This window comes from Eutrigla gurnardus (genome assembly GCF_963514095.1).
Source record: "Eutrigla gurnardus genome assembly, chromosome: 2".
NCBI lineage: Eukaryota > Metazoa > Chordata > Actinopteri > Perciformes > Triglidae > Eutrigla > Eutrigla gurnardus.
In genome coordinates, this window is record NC_139916.1 from 25,606,645 (window position 1) to 25,631,589 (window position 24,945).

Consider the following 24,945-nt stretch of genomic DNA (forward strand, 5'->3'; position numbering starts at 1 on the left):
AACAGGGCCATGGTTAATGTCATCAACTACCCTTGTGTTAACTGTGCAATGACGTGTCAGAATTGTTGTTTTGAAATATAGAAAATAGTTAAAAAAAATTATTGCTACCCTGGCCATGTGTTTGTGTCAACTGCTGCATGTTCCTATTGTATGTTTGCTTTGTCTTTTTATGCTTGCTGCAGCACAAATTGCTCACTTGGGACAAATTGTCAATTGACTTACAGAACGTACACAAACCATCTGCTCTGTGTGTATCATTCTTTTATTATTTTTTTCTAGATAGATGTTGTTGTTGTTTTTGTCTTTTTACAGCAGTTTAATGTCTTTGTTGCTGTATTCTACATTTATAGTTAAAAAACAAGTTCCAAGTTGATACATTTCTTTTTAATGCTTTATTATTTTGCCCTTAACTGATTAATTGTTCCTTTGCACATTGCGCCACCACGTGGTATCTTTGCACCATTGCTGTGCTGGAATGCTATCTTCAGGTACTGTCAGAAATATCGCTATTATACGTGACATAAACGGACCGCCGGAAAGCCACGATCCCCGACATTTAAACAGGATTACTGACGGTCAACATCGTTGACTTTACACACACACAATATTTATATATATACTTTCAGACTTTTATTTAGAAAATAGAAAGTCTGAAAATCCTGTCAAGAATAATTTATAAGAATAGATATTTTACAGTAGTGTTGTATGAAATGTTGCTGGAAATATTCTCTTCCAAAATAAATTGAGAAAAAAGACAAGTGATTTTATTTCTTTGTTGTGTCTGTTTTATGTTGCCATAAAACGTTTAAACCGTTAGTCTGTACCTAATTGTAAAGCTAGCGTTTGTTATTTACGGGGGTCTGTGAAGCTTACATCTAACCATTCGTGTACGTCATCAGCATGGGACAGAAATGGGTGAAAGGTAGCCTGGCTGTGGTTATATGCCCATGGACTGTGTGAAGTAGAGGTTGATGTCAGAAGAATGATGAGTGTAAATAGATTGGTCGTCTTGTCTAAATCTGCTCAAATCGGACGGCGGTTGCTCGCTGGTAACGTGAGGCATGCTGGGAAAGAAGTGCTACACCTGCAGCAGCGGAGGTTGATTAAAACGCACTCAAGAAACCTCGGATATGCCAAGCAGCTGTTCCTCGGTCAGGTGAAGAAGGTAAGTAAACCCTCAGCTTACGTCACGTACATTTGTTTCTGTCGAGACTGTTTCAAATCCCAACCTAACCAACCGACGAACTAACTAACTAACCAACTATCTATCTATGTAGTTAACTAATTAGCTAACGAATTAACTAGCTAGCTAGCTTCAGTTATCTGTGGTATGCCGGGTCAGCTTGTTGGTTTTACTTGAACACACAGTGGCTTCAGAATGTGTTCCGACCCATCCACTTTATTATGTTGCATTTGTATGTTGAGTTAAATGGTGCTATCTGAATATGTTTTTATTAAATTAATGATACCATATGGGCCTCTAGTCACAGATACCTGATCCTGCTATTTGACACAGAATTGGACTGATATCCCTATTGCTATCCGTGCATCTCTAGCAAAGAGTTACAGTTATGAGTTCGTCTTGATGAACAACTCTAGGAGGAATCCTGCTGCTTCCAGACATTTCTTGAAGCCACCATGCACCTGAGAACACTCGAAGCTGAGGAACCTGTTTTTGTGTGCATGCAGTTGTGGCATGTGATCATTTAGTTTCTAAAAGGTGTTTGTCCTCCAGGAGGAGGTCTTCCCGTATCCAGAGATTGGAAATGAAGAATTGGAGGAGATCAACCAGCTTGTTGCACCCGTGGAGAAATTCTTCAGTGAGGAAGGTGAGAGAGGAGATGTGACAAAAGTCAAAATGCTATTAGCAACCTACAGCATAGGTGTTTATATGAGCATTACAATCTTGCTGTTTGTTGCCTCTTGAGTAATTTGATACATAAACAACAAATGAATGTTTGTTCTGATTTCAGTTGACTCGGCAAAGATTGATAGAGAAGCCAAAATCCCTCCAGAGACTCTGGACGGGTTGAAGGAGCTTGGGCTGTTTGGGATCATGGTTCCTGAGGAGTATGGTAAGGTCACTGTGACCTCTTACCCCACTTCTAACAAGGGTTGGGCATCGAGATCCGGTTCCAAATAGGAACCGGTGTTGTGCCAGTGTAGGTATCCCCGACAGAAATTGTTTCCCCTGGCTGCGGGAGCTACTTCCTCTGTCTATTTTGAGGGGGGGATACAAATTCTGGCAGACAGGTAAACGTCTGAAATAATCTGTTTCCCCCCCATAACTTTGTGTATAAAATAGGAAACTTGCTCATAATCCCAGAGGTTATAGAGTAGTATCTAAAGAACACACAAAATAAATAATTTGATGCTCAGACTTCATCTGTCTACTATAGTACATTTCGAGTGAAGTAGCTTAAATAGACGTAATTGAAGCCAGAAAACAATCACAGTGGTCTTGATTTTGGATATTGACGTATATTTAGTTCAACAAATTCCATACCAGGACTTGAATTACAGCGTGTTATATGTCAAATCACATGAGGAAATGATTACCTTCGTTTTGTCGTTCAGTACTAGCACGACGTTACGACGTACAAAAGAATAAAATCATAACGCTGTTGCTCCGCCTGAATGAACGCGCGCTCCCGCAGCCAGGGGAAACAATTTCTGTCGGGGATACCTACACTGGCACAACACCGGTTCCGGAACCGTTAAGAAGCTGTTGGAATTGCGATCCTTTTTTTTCGGTTCTTAAACGTCCGCACTAGTTTGTTTGTTTTACTCCGCTCACACTAGTTTGTTTGTTTTACTCCGCTCGCACTAGTTTGTTTGTTTTACTCCGCTCGCACTAGTTTGTTTGTATTACTCCGCCCGGCGTGCGGAGACTCCGCGATAGAACGATCAGTAACGAGTAGTCTAACGCGCTACTATTGCCAAACCAGTAGTCAGATTAAAGTTACTTATCCAAATACACGGCGCGTTACTATTTTTGTCAGTAAAAAAAAAAAGATCTGCTTTCTTCGTGCGTCTCGGGGGTGACGTATGTTAGCCGACACCTTCACGGACGGTCGCGTGTAGTCGGCTTTACCGGCAGAAACGTAAACAATGGAGGGGGAGAGATACGCATTTTCCAGCTGGAAATACAAGCATTATTTCGACTTCATCTCAGCAAAAGATGGCAACATAAAGGTTGTTGTACACTCTGTGTTAACAACAAAGTGTTGTCTACTTTCAAGAATACAACGTCAAACGATTTCTCGGAGCTCCTGCTAACTCAGTCTGTGCTGAGATGCGAGCGGAGTCTCTCTTGAGTGTTTAGTGGAGAAATGTCTCGCTGCTTGCTGGCCCCGCCCCCTCCCTTCGTCATCACGCCGCTCATACTTGAGGACTGTGCTCATCCTTGGTTTCATAAAAAAACACTCCTAGCTGCTCTAATGCTGGTTCAATATTCATAAAATGTTCATTCATGATGTTACTGCCATTACAATATTCAAAATAATTATTTAAGTTAAGTGAAGTCAAGAGTACTACTTTTCAAAGTAACTGTGGCAACACTGGACCTGTTGACCTGCACCTCAAAGAATCGGAATCGAGAATCGTTTAGAACAGGAATCGAAACAGAGGATCGGAATCGGGATCGGAATCGGTAAAATCCAAACGATGCCCAACCCTACTTCTAACTAATGTGTTTACTAAGTAGATGTCACACAATTAATCCACATTCTTAGGTTATAGTTTATTATTCCTTGGGTCCACATTTAAAGCGTATATCATACATTATAGTCAATAGAAATCAATGGATTTGAAAACATAAATTAAACATTTCATTCAAGGCAAACGGCAAACATAATACCCATATTAGAGAATAACATTGCATGAATAAAAACGTACACTGATCACTGTCTCAACATAGCAAAACAATACAAATTCCCATATGCCCAGCGTCCTACAGTGTCCTACAGCGTCCTACAGACATGATGCGCTGAGATTCTTTGCTTAATGATTACATTGATTACATTTTAGTAAATTAGTATTTTACTTGCAGAGTGAAAACTATCCTGTTGTCTGTCTGGTGGCATGTCTATGACTCTAACTCCACTTCCTATAAACAGTCTATGGTTGAAACCCTCCACTCCTCCATTATAAGGCTGCATTCACACCCAATCAGGCGTCAGCGTTGGGAAAGGCAGGGATGCATGCAGCGAAAAGTTGAAAATGAATCGACTTTTGGAGAACAACAACCTCCCAGTTTATACACAACCCTCAGAGAAATGACACCACACTAGTTCTCAGTTAGAAATGCAGTAATAGTCCCACTGTGTCCTATTAAAACAGCTTGAAGACAGTCTTTTTTTAAATTTCATCCCAGGGGGTCTCGGATTGTCCAACACCGTATATGCAAGACTGGCAGAGATCACCTCATTAGACGGCTCTATTGCTGTGACACTGGCTGCACATCAAGCCATTGGACTGAAGGTAAAGCCAAAACAATGTAAATGTGACTTTAAATCATCATCTGCATGTCGGTCGTGTTGAGAAACTGGAGGGAAGGATTTTGTCTATACTCACATGATGGGTATGGAGCTTCTCGAGGGGATGCCTCTGTGTGATTCACTAACAGCTGTTTGGTGTTTCAGGGGATTCTGATCGCAGGAAACGAAGCCCAGAAGCAGAAGTATCTGCCCAAACTGGCCTCGGGGGAACACATCGCAGCGTTCTGTCTGACCGAGCCTGGGAGGTACCGGCTCTGAAACCTCATTTACATTTTGTTCCCAGCACTCCTCTGCAGCCCAGTCACACATAGAGATCAAGCTACACTAGCATGATCACTATTACACTGGTGGTGTCTGCCTGGGACTGTTTCAGACTTGTATGACTTCCAAAAACCCCAGAGTGTTGCAAACTCCCAATAACTCTTTTTTTGTTGAGGGGTCTGTTGTTTGCAAGGGTGACACTGTGATGCCATCTATACTTTGGTTGGATTAGCTTGACTTACACCCGGTTTGATCATTTCAGTGGAAGTGATGCAGCCTCCATTCAGACCCGCGCGACTCTGTCAGAGGATGGAAAACATTACCTGATCAGCGGCTCCAAGGTGAGAGCCAATCATGTTTGATTCGGGGCTCCGAATTTGAATCCTCTGGCATCACTGGTTTTGCCTCAAACTCTAAAGATCCCACGTCTTTGACTTTGTGTTCTCAGATTTGGATTTCCAACGGGGACATGGCCGATATCATGACGGTGTTTGCCCGGACGGAGGTGGTCGTAGACGGCGTGAAGAAGGATAAGATTTCTGCATTTATCATGGAGAGGGCTTTCGGGGGCGTCACCAGCGGCAAGCCTGAGGACAAACTGGGCATCCGGGGCTCCAACAGTAAGCCTCATAGACGGATGTACACGTTGGGTGGTCTTACTAGAGTTCATGTCACATGTAATGATGCTGTTGGACGTTTTCAGCTTGTGAAGTGACCTATGACAACGTCCCTGTGCCAGTGGAGAATGTAATAGGAGAAATAGGTGGTGGATTCAAGGTTAGCTTTCTCCTTTTAGCCACATGACTGTATCCATAACGGCTGTATTGATTTGTACACCAACTGTTTCTTTGTGTTTGACAGGTTGCCATGAACATCCTGAACTCGGGGAGGTTCAGTATGGGCAGTTCTTCAGCTGGAATGATCAAAAAACTGATCGGTAAAAATCCTAACCGGGAAAGAGCTTCCATGTGTGGGTTTTGTGAACAACATTTCAGTTTGACGTCATGTCTGTCCGTCTTTCTGCAGAAATGACCTCCGAGTACGCTGCCACCAGGAAGCAGTTCAACAAAAGCCTGAGTGAATTTGGTATGATTCAGGTACGGTCCTCTTGTCCCACGTTGTGAATAGTCACCATCACTCAGTCTGGATGGAGGTGAAGACGGTGTTTGTTTTTCCCTGTTATTGTAGGAGAAGTTTGCATTGATGGCTCTGAATGTATATGTGATGGAGAGCATGGCGTACCTGACAGCGGGGATGATGGACAGACCGGGACTTCCAGACTGTTCTCTAGAGGCCGCCATGGTTAAGGTTAGTCAAGGCTTTCTCATTAAACTTCCTTAAACAAAAACAAAATGCCTCATGGTGTGTATTTTCCATCTCCCGTTCAGGTGTTCAGCTCAGAAGGAGGCTGGATTTGTGTCAGTGAAGCTCTTCAGGTCCTCGGCGGTCTGGGTTATACAAAGAACTACCCCTACGAGCGCTACGTCAGGGACTGCCGCATCCTGCCCATCTTTGAGGTACTCGTTATAGTTATTTATTCAAATCAGGGCCGTCATTCCAGCCGATACTGCAGATATTACTCCCTCAGTATGGGCACCGTTATCAGCTGATCGCCATAGCAACGCCACGTGAAACAGCCTTGACATAATCTTCAGTGCAGCACTCGCTTAATCCTTATTCAATTGGATTGTGTGGTATATGATGTGGTTTTGCATTCTCCCATTTATATAAAAAAAAAATACAAAATCTGAGTGAAGTGAGGACAAACGTCTCTGGCTGCTCGCTATTGACTGTAGCTTGGCTGTTTAACCATCACAAGTTTGTGCAGGATGCCCTGTTTTGCACGAGAGATGATTCTCTCTGATCAATCAGTGGTTCTTCTAGTGTCGGCTCAGCTCGCTTGGAACATCAGACGGGTCTGGTACTATACACAACTTACATACAGCTGGGCCAGACCACGCTGTGGAAATGTAGCATTGCTGTGATGCAGGGACATATTTTCTTAATTATATAATTTGGAAACCATTAAATACATACATTAATACCTTTTTAAAAAAGTGAAATTCTGTAACTGACCACCAGATGGCACATTTGATTTTGAAATCGAAGGTTTGCTTATTTTCTTCATTGAGGTTGCAGGATTGTTTCTGTAGTTGGATGAATGGACTGAGGAGCAGCTCATCGGCCATTTAAACACCCTTTGGTTTGTGTCAGTCTCATGAGGTGTGAATAAATCATAATCAGTCAAAATCAGATTGTTTTTAAATGGGATTTTCCATGTTTTATTAATGGGACAATGTGGGACCTATTATCTCTCACACACCAACCTTTTAATGTGTTCTTCGTCGTGGGCTGCCTCGCCACGTTCATATGGTATAATAGATGTGAGTGTTTGAGAATAGATTTTTGGATTCTGTTGCTGTTTTCAGGGCACCAATGAAATCCTGAGGATGTACATCGCTCTCACTGGAATGCAGTATGCTGGCCAAGTCTTCACAGGCAAAATCAAGTAAGAATATGAAGACTAGATATAGATTGAGATTTAGGTTAGTGTCATATTTTTGTTGTAAACTACATCAATCTTGGCCACTTCAGGGCGTTACTCCTATCAGAAAACCACATACCTGTTAAACATAATATAATAATAATATAGTTTATAGCACGTAATTAAAGCACAAACACTCATAAAGTGTTGCAGCTGATTGCAATTTCCCTTTTTTGTGTCTGATTGCAATTATCCATTTGGCAAAGGATAAATGTTGCCTTTGTCGGCGGAACAATGGCAGGAGAAAAAGCGAAATGACATTTTCAGACGGCGAGCTGCAGGTCCTGATTGATGAAGTGCAGACACATTCCTCAAACCTTCAGGCAAGGAATTTAAATGTGACAGAAACCAAATGTATTTGGGATTTAATATGCTATGATCACTGGAAAGTCTGTGTGACACCTCTTCTAAATGTGCTTCAGTCACAAGAAACTCTCTGGAGATCCTCGTAATTCCTCTGTAACAGTGTGTGTCTGTTAGCGGTCTTTGTGAATTTAACCATTTTTGCAATGTGACTTATTTGCATGGGCTGCACGGTGGTGTAGTGGGTAGCACTCTCACCTCACAGCAAGAGGGTCCTGGGTTCGATTCCCAGGTCGGCCCGGGTTCCTTCTGTGTGGAGTTTGCATGTTCTCCCCGTGTAAGCGTGGGTTCTCTCCGGGTTCTCCGGCTTCCTCCCACAGTCCAAAGACATGCAGGATGGGGATAGGTTCATTGATGACTCTAAATGTCCCGTAGGTGTGAATGTGAGTGTGAATGGTTGTTTGTCTCTACATGTTGGCCCTGTGATAGACTGGCGTTCTGTCCAGGGTGTAGCCTGCCTTCGCCCAATGACAGCTGGGATCGGCTCCAGCCCCCCCTGAATACAGGATAAGCGGTAGAAAATGGATGGATGGACTTATTTGCATAGAAAGTAGGGCTGGGAATCATCAGAGGCCCCACGACACAATATTATCACGATACCTAAATCACAATACGATTGCAATTTTAAATATTTTGCAATATGATGAGAGTTGCGGTGAAATATATTGTGATTTATGACTCTTTTTTTAGCTGCAGACAGTGACCAACACTCCTGCTTTGATTTAACCAACTTCCTGCCAATCCCGCTGACTTTATCAGGAAAAAAACTCAGCACCATCTAGTGGACTGAAAAAGCAACTGGTACCAAAAGGTTTAATGTGTATTTGCAATATTAATAGTTTATGTAATAAAAGATTGCTACTTGGCGTCTGTGTTTCGATACAATATTGCCATACTCTGCTGTATCGATCATCATGTATCTTTTCTCCGCTCTGCCTGCAGGGAGATGAAGAAAGGAAATATAGGTCTGGCTTTGGGAATGGTGGGCAAGAAACTGATGAGCTCATTGGGAAGTACAGCAGACCTCGGCCTGACGGGCAAAGACGGAGTGGTGCATCCCAGCTTGGCAGTAAGAGCTTTATTTGAACTTCAAGGACGTGTTTACAATAAGCTTTGGTTAAATCAGTTGAGGCTTAGAGGTTTTCTGTTCACAGGAAAGCGCAAAGAAGTTTGAACAGAACGTCAGCCTTTTTGGATCGACGGTGGAGAGCCTGCTGTACAGATACGGCAAGGTAACGTTTGAGTGATTTTACGTTCTGGAAAAACAGCCCTGGGGTTTTCCTGCTCAAAAGTTCCCAATTCCTTTTGAACTAAATCTCCACTTTTCTCAAATTGCTGAATGTATGAGTTGTTTCTTAGACCGTAGATCTCAGTTCATATCTTCCAGACAGCCGCTCCAAACTCTTCTCTTTCCCTTCCTTCGCTATGCTTTTGTGATCACGGCTTCCGCACAGAAGCTATAAACGTCTATAAACGTCTTGGACAGGTCAGCTTTCCAAATCCTGACTTCCTGTGTTGTTTGCATCCATTTTGATCCAGTTCGGTCCCCCGAGTGTCCTCGGAGGGCTTTCATCACGCTGCAGTCTTCAGCTGCTGAATATTGCAGTTAAAACCACTTAAATGGAACTAAGCTTAATGATCAACAATACGTGTGATCTGTTTGTTTTTCTCTTGACTGTTGTTGTTCTCAAAGGGACAGTTTTTCCTCTTAACTGTAATTATCAATCCAGATCTTCTCTCGAGTATAATGTGACCATTTGAAAGAGATTTTTCTTTGAGCACCATAAGCCGAGTGCCATGTAGTCCCATTATATTGGAGAGAAGACAGACATCTCTACGGCCGATATCTTGAAAAGTATGCATCTCGCTCCAAAGCCATCTAGATTGATAAATAGAACTACAGATCAGAGGGAAAAGATTGTCTGTTCCTTTAACCGATCAAAGGTCAGACCTTGGACACTCGGTTTTGGGGAAAATATTAAGAAAGATGGACCTTTTGGAGGCAGCAGCGCCTCCAGTGGTAGATTAAAGGCGTAGAGCTCAGTCCCTCTGGGGCTCCTGATCACAGCAGTGCACATGCAAGGAGAACCACACCCTGACCACCACGCACACAAGGACGCCCATTTCTCATTTTAATGGCTTGTTGTGGTTTGTTGTTAAGTGGTGCCAACATGCAAGGAGAATTCATCACAATTTGAGTCTTATTTTCATACTTTTAACCATCGTCTTCGCTAACATTGTGCTCACAATGCAAAACAATAATTCCCTCCTCGCACGCAGGAAAACAAGCAACAGTAAGAACAACATTGAACCCGAAAGTCGGACTGTGAACTGTGATGGATGATTACAGCTTCAACTTATTTAATTCAATTTTCAGTTTTCTTTATATAGACAAAAATCACAAATTGTCCTCGGAGGGCTTTACAATCTGCACATCGTACAACATCCTCTGTCCCGGGACCCTCCATCAGATAAGGAAAAACTCCCTAAAAACCCTTTTAACGGGAGAAAATAAAGGAAGTAACCTCAGGGAGAGACACTAAGGAGGGATCTGATGTCAGAAATAATAGAAAATGATTACCACTCAAGATAACAACAGCAGTGGATACGATGTAATAATAATAGCATAAAAAGCAGAAATAGTAGCATATGAATGATGGAAATGTGACAAAGTAATGAAAGCAGCAGTAGGTGTTGAGCATCAGCAGGTCCACCACGGTCCAGCTTCACCTGAGAGAGGAGAAAGCACAAAGAGGAAGGTTATATGACTGCTTGTGTTTGGGCCCCGTCAGGATTGTCCCCATGTGTTACTGATTGGATTGAAGACCAAAGCTATAAAAAGATAGCCGAGCTATAATAAAAAAAATATTTTAATTACCAAACACACTAATGTTAATAGCCTGAAGTGGTTAAAACACTGTGGGTGTCCTCTGTGAGGTCTGGGATCCTATCTAGTTCACATCATATGTTTGGAGACGGGACAACTCCATAACCCCTCCCACTGAGAGGTCATGAAGATTTAAACCTGCTAAGAGCAGAGCATCAGTATCTCACACCAGGCGAGAGGGGATCCTGGTGTCTGCATGGCCTCTGTCAAACAATCTCCAGACACGGGAAGTAATTAATCACAACTTAAAGGCTGAATCCAAACCATTCCCGGAGCAGCAGAGAACAAATTTAATTTCACAGCACTTCCCTGTCAAAAGCCTCCCTCAATGACATTGTTATAAGAGGCCCTTAGAGAGGCGTGGTAAGGTGGCACAGCTGGGAGTGATACCGTATGGCACCGATGCAACGGCTAAAAATATATTTTACAAATATCACGAGCAGCAGCAATTAAATGCATCACAATTAAGTGTTGGAACTGAGAATGTGTGGGGGTTTACCAGATGAAAGAAGTGACATGCTCTCAGGACTCTGAAAGGGTTAATTTGCAGATGGAGCCCTGACACGGCTCGATTAATACGGTGATGTGACTCTAAATCCTCCTACACATTCTGAACTAAACGTATATCTTTGTCTTCCTATCCTTTTATCAACAATTTTATAAACAATTTAGATAAAGCTGGAAGAAACAGACAATTGTGAGTCTGATTGTATAAGTTACTGAAACAGACATGGGTTGAGGTTTATATGAAAATGTGATTCCAGGATGAATTACAGCATGGATTACTTTGTTCCCCAGAGACAGACTTGAGAAGAAGCAACTGAAATAGTTTGTGAGGTTGGAAACGCTCGATGATTGAAGTCTCCTTGTTTTGTTTCCATTGACGTTGTCAGACCGTAGTGGATGAACAGCTCATCCTGAAGAGAGTAGCAGATGTGCTGATCAACCTCTACGCCATGACGGCCGTCCTCTCCAGAACCAGCCGCTCCATCAGCATCGGGCTCAGGAACCACGACCATGAGGTGTGTACCCCACACACACACACACACACACACACACACACACACACACACACACACACACACACCAGGAATTAATATTCATCTTGTGTGTTTCTCTACCTTTCATAGAGAGCAGTTTTCCATTTACCTCACCAGATCATTTTGTCTATATTTACATATATAATTACTGCCTCAGTCATCCCATACAATGTCACACAATGTGGATATTGGTGTTCACACCGTGTCTACACAGCACAGCATGTTTGCAGAGCACAGGGTGCGTTCAGGCACAGTATTGAGTGTAGGTCCTCTGCATTTTGGCAGCACTCGGGGAAAAAAGAAGAAAATCTGTTTGGATTGAGTAAAACGTGGGCAGTTACCAGCCTGGATAGACAGCTGGATTCGTTTATAATAGTCGCATTTCTCTTCCACGTGATATGGATGTCTGAATATTATTGATTACTAGATGGTAAATACAGCAGATCAGTTTGGTGGGTGGCCATATTTGACCCAAGCCCTGCCGCACGCAACAATACTGAGAAAGTCTCTTAATGTGAACCTTCTACCGCCTGCTAGATTCATGTTTTCTGGGTGGATTTTTGACATTTCTTTAGCACCTTTTTACAAAGAGATTATGCAAAACCGCTGTCATGAAAGCCACCATTAATCCTTTGCTTTTTTTGCATAATGCTGCCCCGGTGTATGATTTTTAGATTGCATGCTGGGAGCATATAGCAGTAAAATGATCTGGTTTGAATAAGTAGTTCACCGCTGGAACGATGGTCTTTTCATAAAACTTGGCTGTCTGTGTAGTTCAAAGGCACAAATATTACATGGGCAGATAAAACCTACAACAAGCAGAAAGCACTGGGTTTGGGGGACTTCTAGCTCAGTCGGCGTCCCATGAACTGAGGCTCAGTCCTCACTGCAGTGGCCCCGGGTTCGAATCTGACCGGCGGCCTTTTCTGCATCTCATCCCCCCTCTCTCTCATCCTGTCCTCTCTCAATAAAAGGCAAAACGGCCAACATATTTAAATAAATACGAAGAAATCACTGGGTTTGTTGCACGGCTATCCTCACCGGTGTGCCTGCGTGACTCTCAGCCGTGGCAGCGTTTGCCGTAATTACTCCACACCGTAGTCTGGCTCATTTCAGTAGCCCTGAATGCCTAACTCCAGCTTTGCACGATGCCCCCTCTGTCCGTGGAGAAGGGCAAACAAAAATGCAGAAGTACAATCTGTAGTTGGAACAGCCCTCGGCTTCTGACGGTAAGTGAGCGGGAGCGCTGGCTTCTCGCAGCATGGAGGTTAATGATACAAAGCAGGTTGAAAATGGGCAACGTTTCCCTTTCATAAAACACACGTTAGCTAATGAGATTCGGTGTTGTTCACTGCAGCAGGTTGTCTACCGAGAGCAATTAAAGCAGCAAGTCTGCAAGCAGTCACCTCCAATTATGTTCTTTTCTTATTTTTCATTGCAAGCATGTTTTATTAGGACTTTTATCTGCATGTGCTTTGACTCGTTTACTTAGATTTAGTATAGCTATTATGTTTTGTGGGGGTGTAGCCTGCGTTGCCTTCATGAGGAAAACAGTTTTTACTCGAGCACAAAGTGAAGAAGGCAATGAATGATTTGTATTATCCTCTTTTCAACCCCCCCTGCGTTTCAGACCACCACAGTATTCTTCTCCACTGTAGCTACAGGCACAAATGTCAGCAAACATGCTGCGGCCCACCTTTTGTACTTTATGTAAAACACACACACAGATCCTGTCTCACTGAATTCCTTTCCAATAATAGCCATTTGTGTCTTTTTCTTACAAGGCTGGATGTTTTGCCTGAGGATCACAGAGTAATTCAGACCAAGTTCTGAATGATTTTAAAAGCAAATATGGCTTCAATCATTAAGCTTTCATCCGGTGTTCTCCTTGTGATTATAAAAGCTTGGTTGTTTGGATGGGTCCCTATTCACTTTGACTTCATTTCCACGATGGGTTGTAAAATATAACCTCTGGCTTATTGATGAAATGTGTGCCAAATTCTCCCACTTCTTGTGTTTGCGGATGAACATTTAAGCTACAAACGTTTGCGATTGTCTCACTTGAGAGTTGATTACTTTTAGGTTTTGATGAATGTTTGTTGTTCTAGGTTCTACTCGCAAACACATTCTGCAGCGAGGCTTTCTTCAAGAACAATTACTTGATGACTCAGTTGCAAAAACGTAAGTACAACACAAAATGGTAATTGAGAACAGCCCCTCGCTTTTTTTCTTCTTCTTTTTTTTTTTTACTGCATCAGAGTACAAAAGACTTGCATGTGTTGCGGAATTTCCCCAACAAGCCCCACATACCAGCACTCGAACCCCTCGCTGCTTTTCATTTTCACACTGTGTGTGTTTTTTAATGGCCTATATGTAATCCAGAGTTATCCGGTGACACGATCCAGACGGATGCGAAAGTTGTGTTTTGTATTATTAAATGAAAGCTGTTTGTGTAATTCCCATATCAATCTATTCCAGACTCTCCAGAGAACAATGATGCCAACATCAAGAAGATCGCCAAGGAGGTCTTGGAGAACAGAGCCTACGTCTGCTCTCACCCTCTTGAAAGGACATACTGAGCTCTCCCATGTGACATAACACTGCGTCTGCTTTACTCCGATTGGACAATATGGACCAGTTGAACTTGCAGTCCGATGATTAATAAATTAAGAGATTTATCGGAGTAGTTAATGTATTTTATTAACCATGGCTTCAAAGATGGCTCCCTTGGAGATCTTTGGTAAATGGCATTATATGAACAATTGCACAAGATCGGCCTATCTGACATACATGGTACAGGTTTGTGGTTTCTGCAGCGCATGCTACTGAAAAGTGAAGATACTCTTCTCCTCGCCCTTCAGAGGCAGAGCAGTCTGCTTGTACAGGGATGGATGCTGCTTATTGAACCTCCTGTAAGAAGAAATAGAACATGCTACATGAACAAGCCTTTTATGATTTTCTCTAGTATTTGTTGGGTTTTTAAAAATAAAGATTCTAACTTAAACTGACATAGTGGTACTTGTCCAGAGAGATGTGTCTGACGATGGCGTTGTTTTTGCTGCTGAGGCTGCAGTCCACTCAGGGGCCCCGACCCCGGAGCCACACTCTTCTTTTCCTCTGCTGGGTTGTCACCCAGGTTCATCACGGACAGTTGAGGAAAAGTCTGCAACACATAAAACCTCATTACAGTCAGCTGCAACCAAAACCCAGACGAGCTGGAAAAGAAACATGTTAAAGAAGTGTTGTGGAAAATGGACATTAAAGCAGCTAGGATTGTTATATAGCATATTATCTAGCTTTATAGTGAGTTTCAGCTCACTGTTAAGCTGCCCATCCCGCAATTTTACTGTTTTGGTCTCGCAGCATCCCTTTCAGTGAATAGGCTCTAAAAAACCACACAGCCAGCCGGTGAACATAGTAGATCACAGAGCAGCTAAAGAGCCAGATATTTCCTTCTGGAGCTGGTAGAGACCAAAACCGGAGCCAAAAGGAGCCAGAAAGAGACTTACGAGGCTTGTCGGGACACTATCGAGGACAAATTCCCGAAGAATGGATTGCGGCTGCTGATTGCACCATGAATTGTGCGTTTATTATCTGCCCCTTTAGGCCAAGAGCGCAGTAGGCGTAACAAAGGCGAGAAAATAAGACTAATGAAATGTTTGGACAGCCAGCTCCAGGTCCTGACTGATGAGGTGCACAGGCATTCCTCAAAACTTCAGGCAAGGAAGAGGGAAACCCTATTTACGAGTTAATTGCCTTTGCCATGATCACTGGTTCATGGAAGTCTGGGCATGACACTGTTCTTCAGTCACCACCACATCTCTGAAGATGTAATCATTTCACTCTAACTGTGTGGTTATCAGTGCCTATCTTTGTGAATTTGCTGTTAGACAGAATCCAAACCTCTCGGTGTAGAGGCTGAATAGAATTCTGTGGCTTTCAACATCCTTCATTATGCGACGTCCTTTAAAAAGAGCTCACCGATCACTGCTTTCTGCTTGTCATCAAAATGAGTTTGCAGTTTTGTCCATTCATTATTTATTAAAAAAAGTACAAAATTGTCTTGGGCAATGTTGGATTACCCAAGTCATTCCCCTTTAAGAGCATTTAAAAAATAATGGAGGAATTGTGACAAAGTCGCAGCATTAGACAATGTGCTGCTGTCCAGTTATTCCTGGTTGTATTTTTACAGTTGATGTGATCATTTTGTCATCTAAATAACCTAACGATACTGTACCTTTAGCATCATGCCCGGTTTCCTCAGTGAATACTTCTGAGGCTCATCTTTCAGTACATCCTGAAGTGTCCCTGAGTTTCCTCCCATGTGGCACTTGAACTCCACTAAGGGGCCGCTGCCTGGTGGTTTGGTGCTGCCGCCAGGAAGCAGCTTCTTCAGCCAGCGACTGTACTGAGCTCTGGCTGCCTCCAGCTGCTCCTGCTGCAGACGCTCTCCTGAGGGGGATCAACGGCACAGCCACTTAACTCTGGATCAAAAATGTCATGTTTATCAATAACTGATAAACATAACGGGGCAAAAGTTGATTTGACTTCACTGGAAGGTTGGACTGAGAACAGTTTACATAAATAAGTAGATAATCTTTGTCAACTTTGATATGACGTGGTTGCTCCCTAAACAAATCTATCCTCCAGTGTGGTGTGGGGGAGTTTTACTGGCAAGCAAAATCTGATATTGGCTCAAACTGTCGACATCTGGAGCTTCAATCACAACATATCAATATTGGACCTCGATACTGAGAAAAAGCTTACAGCCCCGACGGTTATAGGAAAATCTCCACTCTTGGATCCTACTGTTGAATGCTTATTACAGCATAGTCATCACACACTCTTTTTTTCCAATGTGTTGTACAGTTTTATAATTTTTATTAAAATGGCACAGCTTGTGTGTGGCAAGAAAACACAGTGCAGTGTGTACCAACCAGGATGATTTATTATTAATATATGAAAATAAGCAGTGAAACATTATTAGTAAACAAACTAAATACAGATCCATTAAGAAAAACTAAACAAATGATGATGCCTGATTCAGAAATGGATAAAAATCAAATAAAAACTAACAAATTAATTCCAGATTTAGCAGCAGCCACACATTGACTTCACCTCTTGAAAAATCTGTTAGCATGGCAAAATAGTTATGATAATAATGTATAAGTATATATTCCTTAGTGTATTCACCTGAACATAAGAATTGAAGTAAGAAATGTGTTTTTGTAACCTTAGAATGAGCTGTTTATATCGACATACGGACTCTGCCATGTTTCTACGGACAGACCAAACACTGGCTCTAGATAGGACCGTAGTTCTCCTACACGTTTGGCACACAGGAGAAGTTTCAGCATGTTACAATCTGTAACCTCACCGCTAGATGCCGCCAAATCCAACAAACTAGACCTTTACGTTTATACTTGTTTACTTTTGGCTTTCTTAGCAATATACCTCCATGGAAAAACCCCTATGTCAGCCAAGCCCCACACTGTGTGTCTGTGTGACGTGTGACGTGAACTGTTGATGGATTTCTCCTGTCTAGTTAGGTAGTCTGTTGAACTTCAGTAATAAATGACGAAGTGTGTTGAAGAAGCCCTCTCTTTGATTCTGACCTGAACTCTGGTCAACACCACCCAGTTACTCACAAGAAAAACACACCGTCATACAAACCTGATACACGTAAAGTGAGTGTTTTTGCTATTCAAAGTGTCTGGTGATTGAGTGATGGGGTGCTGCCTACCGGCCAGGTGAATGGAAAGAGGAGGTGGGCTGAAGAGAGGGGGGGGTTTGCTGTAGAGCTGAAAGTCCTCACAGCGCTGACTCCAGGCCAGTATGTCCCTTGACAGTGTAGGCTTCAATATGTTTGCATGTAGGATGTTCTCTCTCCATGGCTGCAAGCACAGTGAACAGTAGTATTATCAACGTCACCCTCTGCATACACAGCCTACTGGGTCACTGGATAGAGCAGCAAAGTCATTGGCCATGTCCTATTGTATGCTATTGGGTCTAGAGACGGTCATACAAATGTGATTCCCGTGCTAAGATTCATAGGAATTGCAAAAAAACCTACCTCCCTCAGCTCTTCCACACGAGCCTCATCTGGGTGTCGAGGGTGAACTCTGGACTCACTGCTCAGACTTGTGAACCACATTGCAGAAGCAGCAGTGGAGTTGGAGTCATTTTTTGAAGTCACATCTATTGGCGTCACCGTAGCGCTGTGATACTGCTGACTGTAGGTGAACCTCCGCCCTGGCACCTGCACATATCACCAGACACACAACACATTTTAGTCTATTTTTTTTCTGGACACAGATTTTTTGCAACCAGCCTTCTGGTGTGAAGCGGTTAACAAAGTGAGCATCCATAATTTGAGATAGCCTTCCATGCAATCAGACTTTTTGCAACCAACGGAGTCTCCCCCTGATGGCCAGTAGAGAGAATCAGAGTTTCAGCAGTGTGGTAAAATCGTGCATAATCTTGTTAAAATCTTGCATATGCTGCCCACTATTTCTTTGAAGCTTGTGGCTAGGGGTTACACTGCGTGCCTTTTCAGACTGCAGTGCTACACTCTTGAGACACCAAGCTGTACCCTGATTTATAACTGTAAGGTGCACCATAAACAGTATGTGTCTACAAACACTACATTCTGCCTCATACATTGATCAGACCTGGGCCATCTCTTTGCGGAGCTGCTCCTTGGCTAGCTCCGTGGAGTTGAAGGTCTGGATGCTGTAGTTGTGTGTCGGCCTGGCTGCGGACGGTTCCATCCTTAATACAGCAGCCTTCGGCTTCTGCAGCCGCTCACTCTCCTCTTGCACCTTTTTAATATTATCCTGGAGGAGAATGATGTAACACATGAGTGTCTCTGTTAAATGAATCAGATTCTACTCATTTAGGCGTACAGACCTGAATAAAGTCCTTGGCCTGTTTGAGCCGCAGCTGCTGGCTATTGTGTTTCCATTTCATGTACTCTCGATTGTGTGTGTCGAGTGGTTCGTGTCTTTTCCTGCAGACAGGCGGAGTGGTTGGCTTGGCTTTTTGCTCCAACTGCTCAGCACATGTGCCATAGTTGTTGCTCATGCTGAGAATCATATCAGCTGAGGGGAAGAGGTTGTAATGTACTACATCTTCGAGTTGCCTCACTTGACGAAGCTGGCTTAACCTAGATACAAGAACTTCTCAGAGGTTAAAGGTTCAGTGCTTGTGCACATACATTTGGGTTGCTGAACCTGTGAAAGAAGACAACCCAGTCAGATTCTTTGTGTACTTTCAACAACCCATTCACATTTGGCTCCCCTTCCAATATCACAAAAGACGGGAGGGCGGTTTAAAGAGACAGGCGCTAAAATGGACTGTTTCACACAGAAGGTGAATGCAGTTATATTCAGACAGACAGTATGAGAAAAATAATGTGTTTTTTGATCATTAAACCATTTAAACACGATCTACTGGAAACCCAAAACACAACTACGAACCTGAAAATGAGCACGGCATGCCCTCTTTAACAAATAGTTACCTTGGTCAAGTCTGTTGTGTCATTTGTTACACATTTCTTCCAGTATACACATGGCCATTCATCAGTCAACATGCAATAGATTAATTCATGCAAGGGTTTAAAGGATCATACCAGTGTGCTAGCTGTTTAGCTAAGACCATGTATACTTCAGTTACATGAATTTGATTGTAATTTAGTTTATTTTACACAAAATAATATTGATCAAAGGTTTACTTAGTAGCTGGTTTTCTGTATAAACTCCATCTGTGATGATTAGTTGGTTTTTCCCTGTAATCTCACTATATTGGTACCTTAACAAAGCCTGGGTGCAGGGCTGAGGGACCGTGCCTCTAATGTAGACCAGAGGCTGCCTCATGATGATGTCCAGTGACTCACACAAATGGACAGGACTCAGGCCCAGATCTAATGAGTCATAGATGCGCTTGAAGAAACCCAGGTTGAAATTGTAGAGGACTATCACATGCTCCTCCTCGCTCCCACTTAGCCTGCAAAACATAACATAACAAGCTGCAGGATTCTCGTTGGAATTTAAACACTGCATTCAAATAGACAGCTGAAAACTGTTAGCGTGGGCTGTCAGTGTAAGACAGTCGGCTTACTTCATAGGAACGGCCTCCCGAAGCCTCTTCACTGCTTTGTGTTTCAGCCCTTCAAGAACAAAGATGTGCGTCCTCTTATCCAGCACGTGGAATCCCGTAACGAAATCCAGATCCTTGCTCTCGTCGTGCTTGAAATTCATTATGTAATTTGATAGGGCCTTCTCTATATTTTCCAGCGTGTGCAAGCCCAAGTGGAAAGCTGAGGCATTGATTCTGAGGATCTCTGACCTCAGCTTGGTCATCAAAGATACGTTGTTGTAATTAAAGAGGTAGATGATGCGCCCAAACGGATCATCGCAGGACTCCGGTCCGGAGATGTTGCTCTTAACATTGAGTGGACAAGCTATCTCAACCTTGACTTTGAGTTGAGAATTGGCATCAAGATAATGGCCCTGTGGCATGGGCTCTCTGCTAGCGTCTGTCACCTTCCTGTTCCGTGCTCCACGCTGCCTGTCCAGCAGCGGAGGAGGAGGGCAGCATTTGATTTGTAAATGCATCTTTAGGCTTTTCTTCCCAAGCAGCAGCTCGGACAAGTTTAGGCTTGCTATACCGTGAGAGTTAACGACTGCCACTTTCTGTTTTAAACGTGCCGCCTCACCACACAGGAGGTCACTATCTAACCCTGTGGGAAACGTTGCTGGAGTTGTGTGTGTTTCTTCCAACTTCCTGTCACGATCATGAACCTCTATCTCAAGAGGCGGACCGGAGAGGAACTCTCTCAGCTCTTTGGGTCTCATCAAGCCAGTCAGGATCACATTCACATCTCGGAAGTAGATGTTGGTGCCATGCTTGTAATGGTTTGTTCTGTGTGTGCTCAAGTTATGGAACTTGTACTGGCAATATACAGGAACACATTTATTCTGGGAAAACAAAAAAAGCCCACTGCTAAATGTCAATGCATGCAAATCAAGATGAATCACTTCTATAAACTAAATAGTGAATGGGAAAGGGATGTACAGGATCGCCCATAAAGTTGGAATCATTTTCAAATGTCTTGTTGCCAAACAAATGTTATGCATGAATTAATTTCCCGCTGGGTAATTGGGACACATAATGTAATCACTGCACCTGCTCAAATGTGATTACTGATGCATTTAAATAGGAATAAACAGAGTCTGAAAACAAAATATTCCAACTTTATGGGCAACAGTGTATAACATGCATGTAAAGTACAAGCCATGTAGTAATTGTGACATGGTTAGTTAACGGTGAGATGGAAGTCGCACCTGTAGGACGTGGAAAGGGAGCGGGGATGAAGGCATTGAGGTGGCTGACCGAATTGTGATGACCATTGGATTGAGTTCAGCCGCTAGTTGGTCAGATATTAATGGACTGTCCAGAGAGATGCTGCACATGAACTCAAATATACCAGATGAACAGACTGAGAAGCGTTCAGTCAATGAGGTCTCACCTGGTAGAAGGAATAACAGACTACAGAATGTTTTCTTTCATGGTTAACTGTCTGAAATGTTACATCTTATGGTCCACCACTTTGGTTGAGGGTGAAATTTCTCAATAGCTGTGCCTAATTTCAGCCTCACAGATCTCTAGTTTGGTTTGTTTAATACGACAAGTAATAGCTTAATAAAAGTTGTGTGTTTTTCATCATCATATCATTATATTTACATTACATTTTCTCCTGCAAGATAAATATGAGGTGTTGCAAGGTGATTAACATGGCAAGAATTTTTATATATATATAAAAAAAAAAACATTTCAGCAACTATTATAAAGGTGTTCATTTATTCAGCCTTTTTCCAACTGAATGAAATTAACGGATATGTTTACCTCTTCAGGCCTCTAATAATAAAGTAAATACATTGCTTTGTTTCAAATACTTTTTTAAAGCTATTTTTGTAAGTAAAAGGTCGACTCACCTGCCAACAAATGGATGGGACTGATTTCAGCTGAGGCAGTGCCTTGTTTTTTAATATCCTCAAGGTCGAACGCATCAATTGTGGGTTTCTTAAATTCTGTTTTGGTAAGAAGAGTAAACAGGGAAGTATATTAGCATGACATCTAGCAAAGAGATATATAATGAGACATTATTGTTTACCATTGATTATGATTCCATTATTAATAAGGAAAGAATCGATGGCGTACCTGTTTCTAAGCACGCCTCTGAATTGGAATTCAACAGTGTATCACTCCTGTGCTTTTTAGACTTCTTCTCACATGAGGATCTCAGTTTATTTACCATGGTCTTGATGCCACCTTAAAATAAAGATTATTATTTTTTAGATAAAACACAATATACAAAATATATAGAATGTTATGCCATTTTTGTGGAAAGCAGAAATTGGTGCTCACCACACACGTCTGTTGCATCTTCAGGCTGATCCTGTGTCAGTCTGAAGGTTTTCAGTCTCTCATAGCGAGCCTGGCTGGACAGTTTGTCCTTACTGTTCCATATCTGGAGCTTGATCTTATGATGAAGCAGACTGATCAGCACCTGTCTGTCGACTCTGACGTTGAAATCCTGGCTCCAACCAACCCATGTCTGATGTCCTTCATGCCACGTTCTCAGAATCTGTTACAATATTCACATATTGCATTTCTTTTTTTCTTTTTTTTTGCATCAGAGGTGCTTATTATTCAAAACGTTATTCTACAGGAGGCTGTGTATTAAATGTGTGTTAGAGGAAATCATCAAGCGTAGTGGGCAGTGATGGGTCATTTACTGTAACTCTAGACAATGCAGCTGCTTTATTGTTGTTCATTCAGGATGCTCATGAATTGATCATGAACGGGACAAACAGGTTCACAAGGGGTGATGCTTACCTTGAACTCATCGTCTTTGCACACTTCCGCTACTGGGCCAAAAACTACCAGGTCCAGTTTGGTTGTCTCTGTATCGCCTGGCAACAACTTGTATTCGATATGATAGACGCTCTGAGCTTTATGGGCTTTCACCAAAACAGTAGATGAATGTCTTTTCTTCGCCTTTTCGGGAGCTTGAGGGACTTCATCTTCTTCCCCTATGGAAACATTTTACATCAGTGTCCCTGTTGAGCTAATGTCAACTGTATTCTAGATGACCATCTCACCTCTTGGGACCGCTAGTGCAACGTGAACTGTCCATGTGACGTAATAGGAGCCATCATCTGTGCATGTTGTGATATCCTCAGTTGAACCCGACCTCGTTTCCAAACCATGCTCCATGGACAACATGTCAGTCTCAGGGACAAGGACATCTACCTCTCCTTTATCAGTAACTCCATCATCACAGACTGACTGTGAATCACAAACCCCTGCCTCCGCCATGTTGGCCATGGGGGTCTGATTCCATGAAAAACATAGAAGAGCGTAGAAAAGGCTGAATGAAAAAGCAATTTTTTTTTTACCAAAGTAACACTAGCCTACATTTACTTGAGAAAAACGTTTTTAAAGTAATGTTACTTTTACCTGAATACAATATTCTTTCCACCTCTGTGTGTGCGAACCTGACCAGTTAACGTGAACTTTAACCTTTATAGCTCAGCTATCTCATTCTGGAAATAATAGGAAACTAATGACTCCATTCTGTCTGACAAATATGTGTTTCCGGCTAAACGTGAATGATTTAATATTAAATCAACAGGCTCTGCAGTTGTTTCTCTCATGTGCTCACCTCACTTTCTGTCGGTCCGGATTGGAAGAGTATGTTGGTGTAACGCTGCAGGCGTAACGACCGTATTCTTCAAGGCATCGACGTGGAATACAGTTACACGCGTCACTTAATCAAACATACTTCCACTATAATTTTACCCCGACTATAATCCCCATAGTAACGCATTTAACTGAACAGAATGGATGTGATGCGCCGCAGTAAAGTGCCGAAGTGTCAAACTTCGACCTATATGATCTCTAAGGGCAACGCGTCTCATGACAACCGCTGTAGCGAAGGAAGCGAGGTGAGAAGCGGCCCCCCACGTGCTGTTTGGACTCTCGGAATTCAGTGTGTGTGTGTGCGCGCGGGAGCGCTGTGTGTGTGTGTGTGTGTGTGTGTGTGTGTGTGTGTGTGTGTGTGTGTGTGTGTGTGTGTGTGTGTGTGTGTGTGTGTGCGTGTGTCTGTGTGTTTATTTAACGCCATGAAAGCAATATTGCCCAAGCCTAATCAGAGTGCAAGTACGGATCGAAACAAGCGAACACACGTGGTTAACAAATGGAAATGTAATTTGAACTATGACTAGAACATTAAGCAATTGGTACTGGTTGGCATTCAATTATTTTGATTGGCTTTATGAATTTCCCATCAGGGTATATAGTTTATTATTGTAGTTTTGTTGCCTAGTGCCAGTTCCAGATATCCAAACACATCCTATATTTACATTCGTTGCAATGGTACTTTTTTCACGGGATCCATTTGAATTTGAAACTTACGAGGGGGCCCTGAAGGCAGCGATGAATAGGCTGAAAAGGAAACGTGTGAATGTGATCACTGATGGACTGATGATCTGCTATACTGTGTGCATAAGTAGAATTTTGTGGTACTTGTACTTTCCATTTTATGTTACTTTATGCACCGCATCTCAAAGGTAAATGTTGTTCTTTTTAGTCCACTTACTTAATACAGTTATTTATTTGCAGATTTAGATTAGATACAGATGAGCCAATAAATGAGGATGTATTACAGATTTAACGACCTAGTTGTATAAAAAGTCATTAAAATGAGCTCCACTTTTACCAGCTGACTGCAACATTTAAGTGATGAACATATTAATGCATCAATCGTTATAATCCAATATATATTATTCTATAATGGCCAATTCTGCATAATAGGATTGCATAATTGTACATGCGCTTGTTTTGATGCAAATACTATTGCAAGTGCGACTTTGATTACAGGACTTTTACTTGTAGAGTAGATTATGTCTACGCTGTTACTTGTATTTAAATATCTCAGTGTGCTACTTCTTCCACTAGTGTGGATGAGAATCGTTATGCATAAGGGATAAAACAAGGTGCAAATTGGCCAACAAAAAAAAAACGATATCACCCACTTGCTTCAAGATCATGCAGTAAAAATTCTTCAGTTGGAGAAAGAAAGACAGTCTGCTCCACGGCATATTGGTCTCTTGGGCATCTTCCATCTTAACAAGGTCTAACCCTAGTGAATGACACAAGTTTACACACCTGGTGGCAATTACAGCGGGTGAGCGGCAGTGTGAGGCCGTTCTGGGAGGCTACGTGTAGCTTTGTTACTGCCTCCTGGTTGGGACCCCTGCTTTGGGGTTTTGGGGGCAGTGCTAC

General features: G+C 42.5%; 2 protein-coding genes across 2 annotated transcripts; one reads left to right on the forward strand and one right to left on the reverse strand.

The window, feature by feature from the left end:
- Positions 1–895: 895 nt before the first annotated feature.
- acad9 (acyl-CoA dehydrogenase family, member 9) lies at positions 896–14,605 on the forward strand. The gene is made up of 18 exons (XM_084039128.1): positions 896–1,165; positions 1,736–1,829; positions 1,974–2,075; positions 4,376–4,482; positions 4,644–4,744; positions 5,023–5,101; positions 5,209–5,380; positions 5,464–5,537; positions 5,622–5,697; positions 5,787–5,857; positions 5,949–6,068; positions 6,149–6,277; positions 7,190–7,269; positions 8,611–8,737; positions 8,823–8,900; positions 11,449–11,577; positions 13,704–13,776; positions 14,074–14,605. The coding sequence occupies exons 1-18, from the start codon at positions 983–985 to the stop codon at positions 14,172–14,174; spliced, it is 1,896 nt and encodes a 631-aa protein (XP_083895254.1). The 5' UTR covers positions 896–982; the 3' UTR covers positions 14,175–14,605.
- On the reverse strand, positions 14,528–21,846 carry cfap92 (cilia and flagella associated protein 92 (putative); the record flags this gene model as incomplete). Its single annotated transcript, XM_084039081.1, has 11 exons — positions 21,817–21,846; positions 21,591–21,686; positions 20,940–21,124; positions 19,714–20,573; positions 19,405–19,599; positions 18,505–18,760; positions 18,267–18,431; positions 17,669–17,854; positions 17,339–17,489; positions 15,833–16,047; positions 14,528–14,758 (listed from the first exon to the last, which is right to left on the reverse strand). The coding sequence occupies exons 3-11, from the start codon at positions 21,066–21,068 to the stop codon at positions 14,528–14,530; spliced, it is 2,388 nt and encodes a 795-aa protein (XP_083895207.1). The 5' UTR covers positions 21,069–21,124; positions 21,591–21,686; positions 21,817–21,846.
- Positions 21,847–24,945: the final 3,099 nt, after the last annotated feature.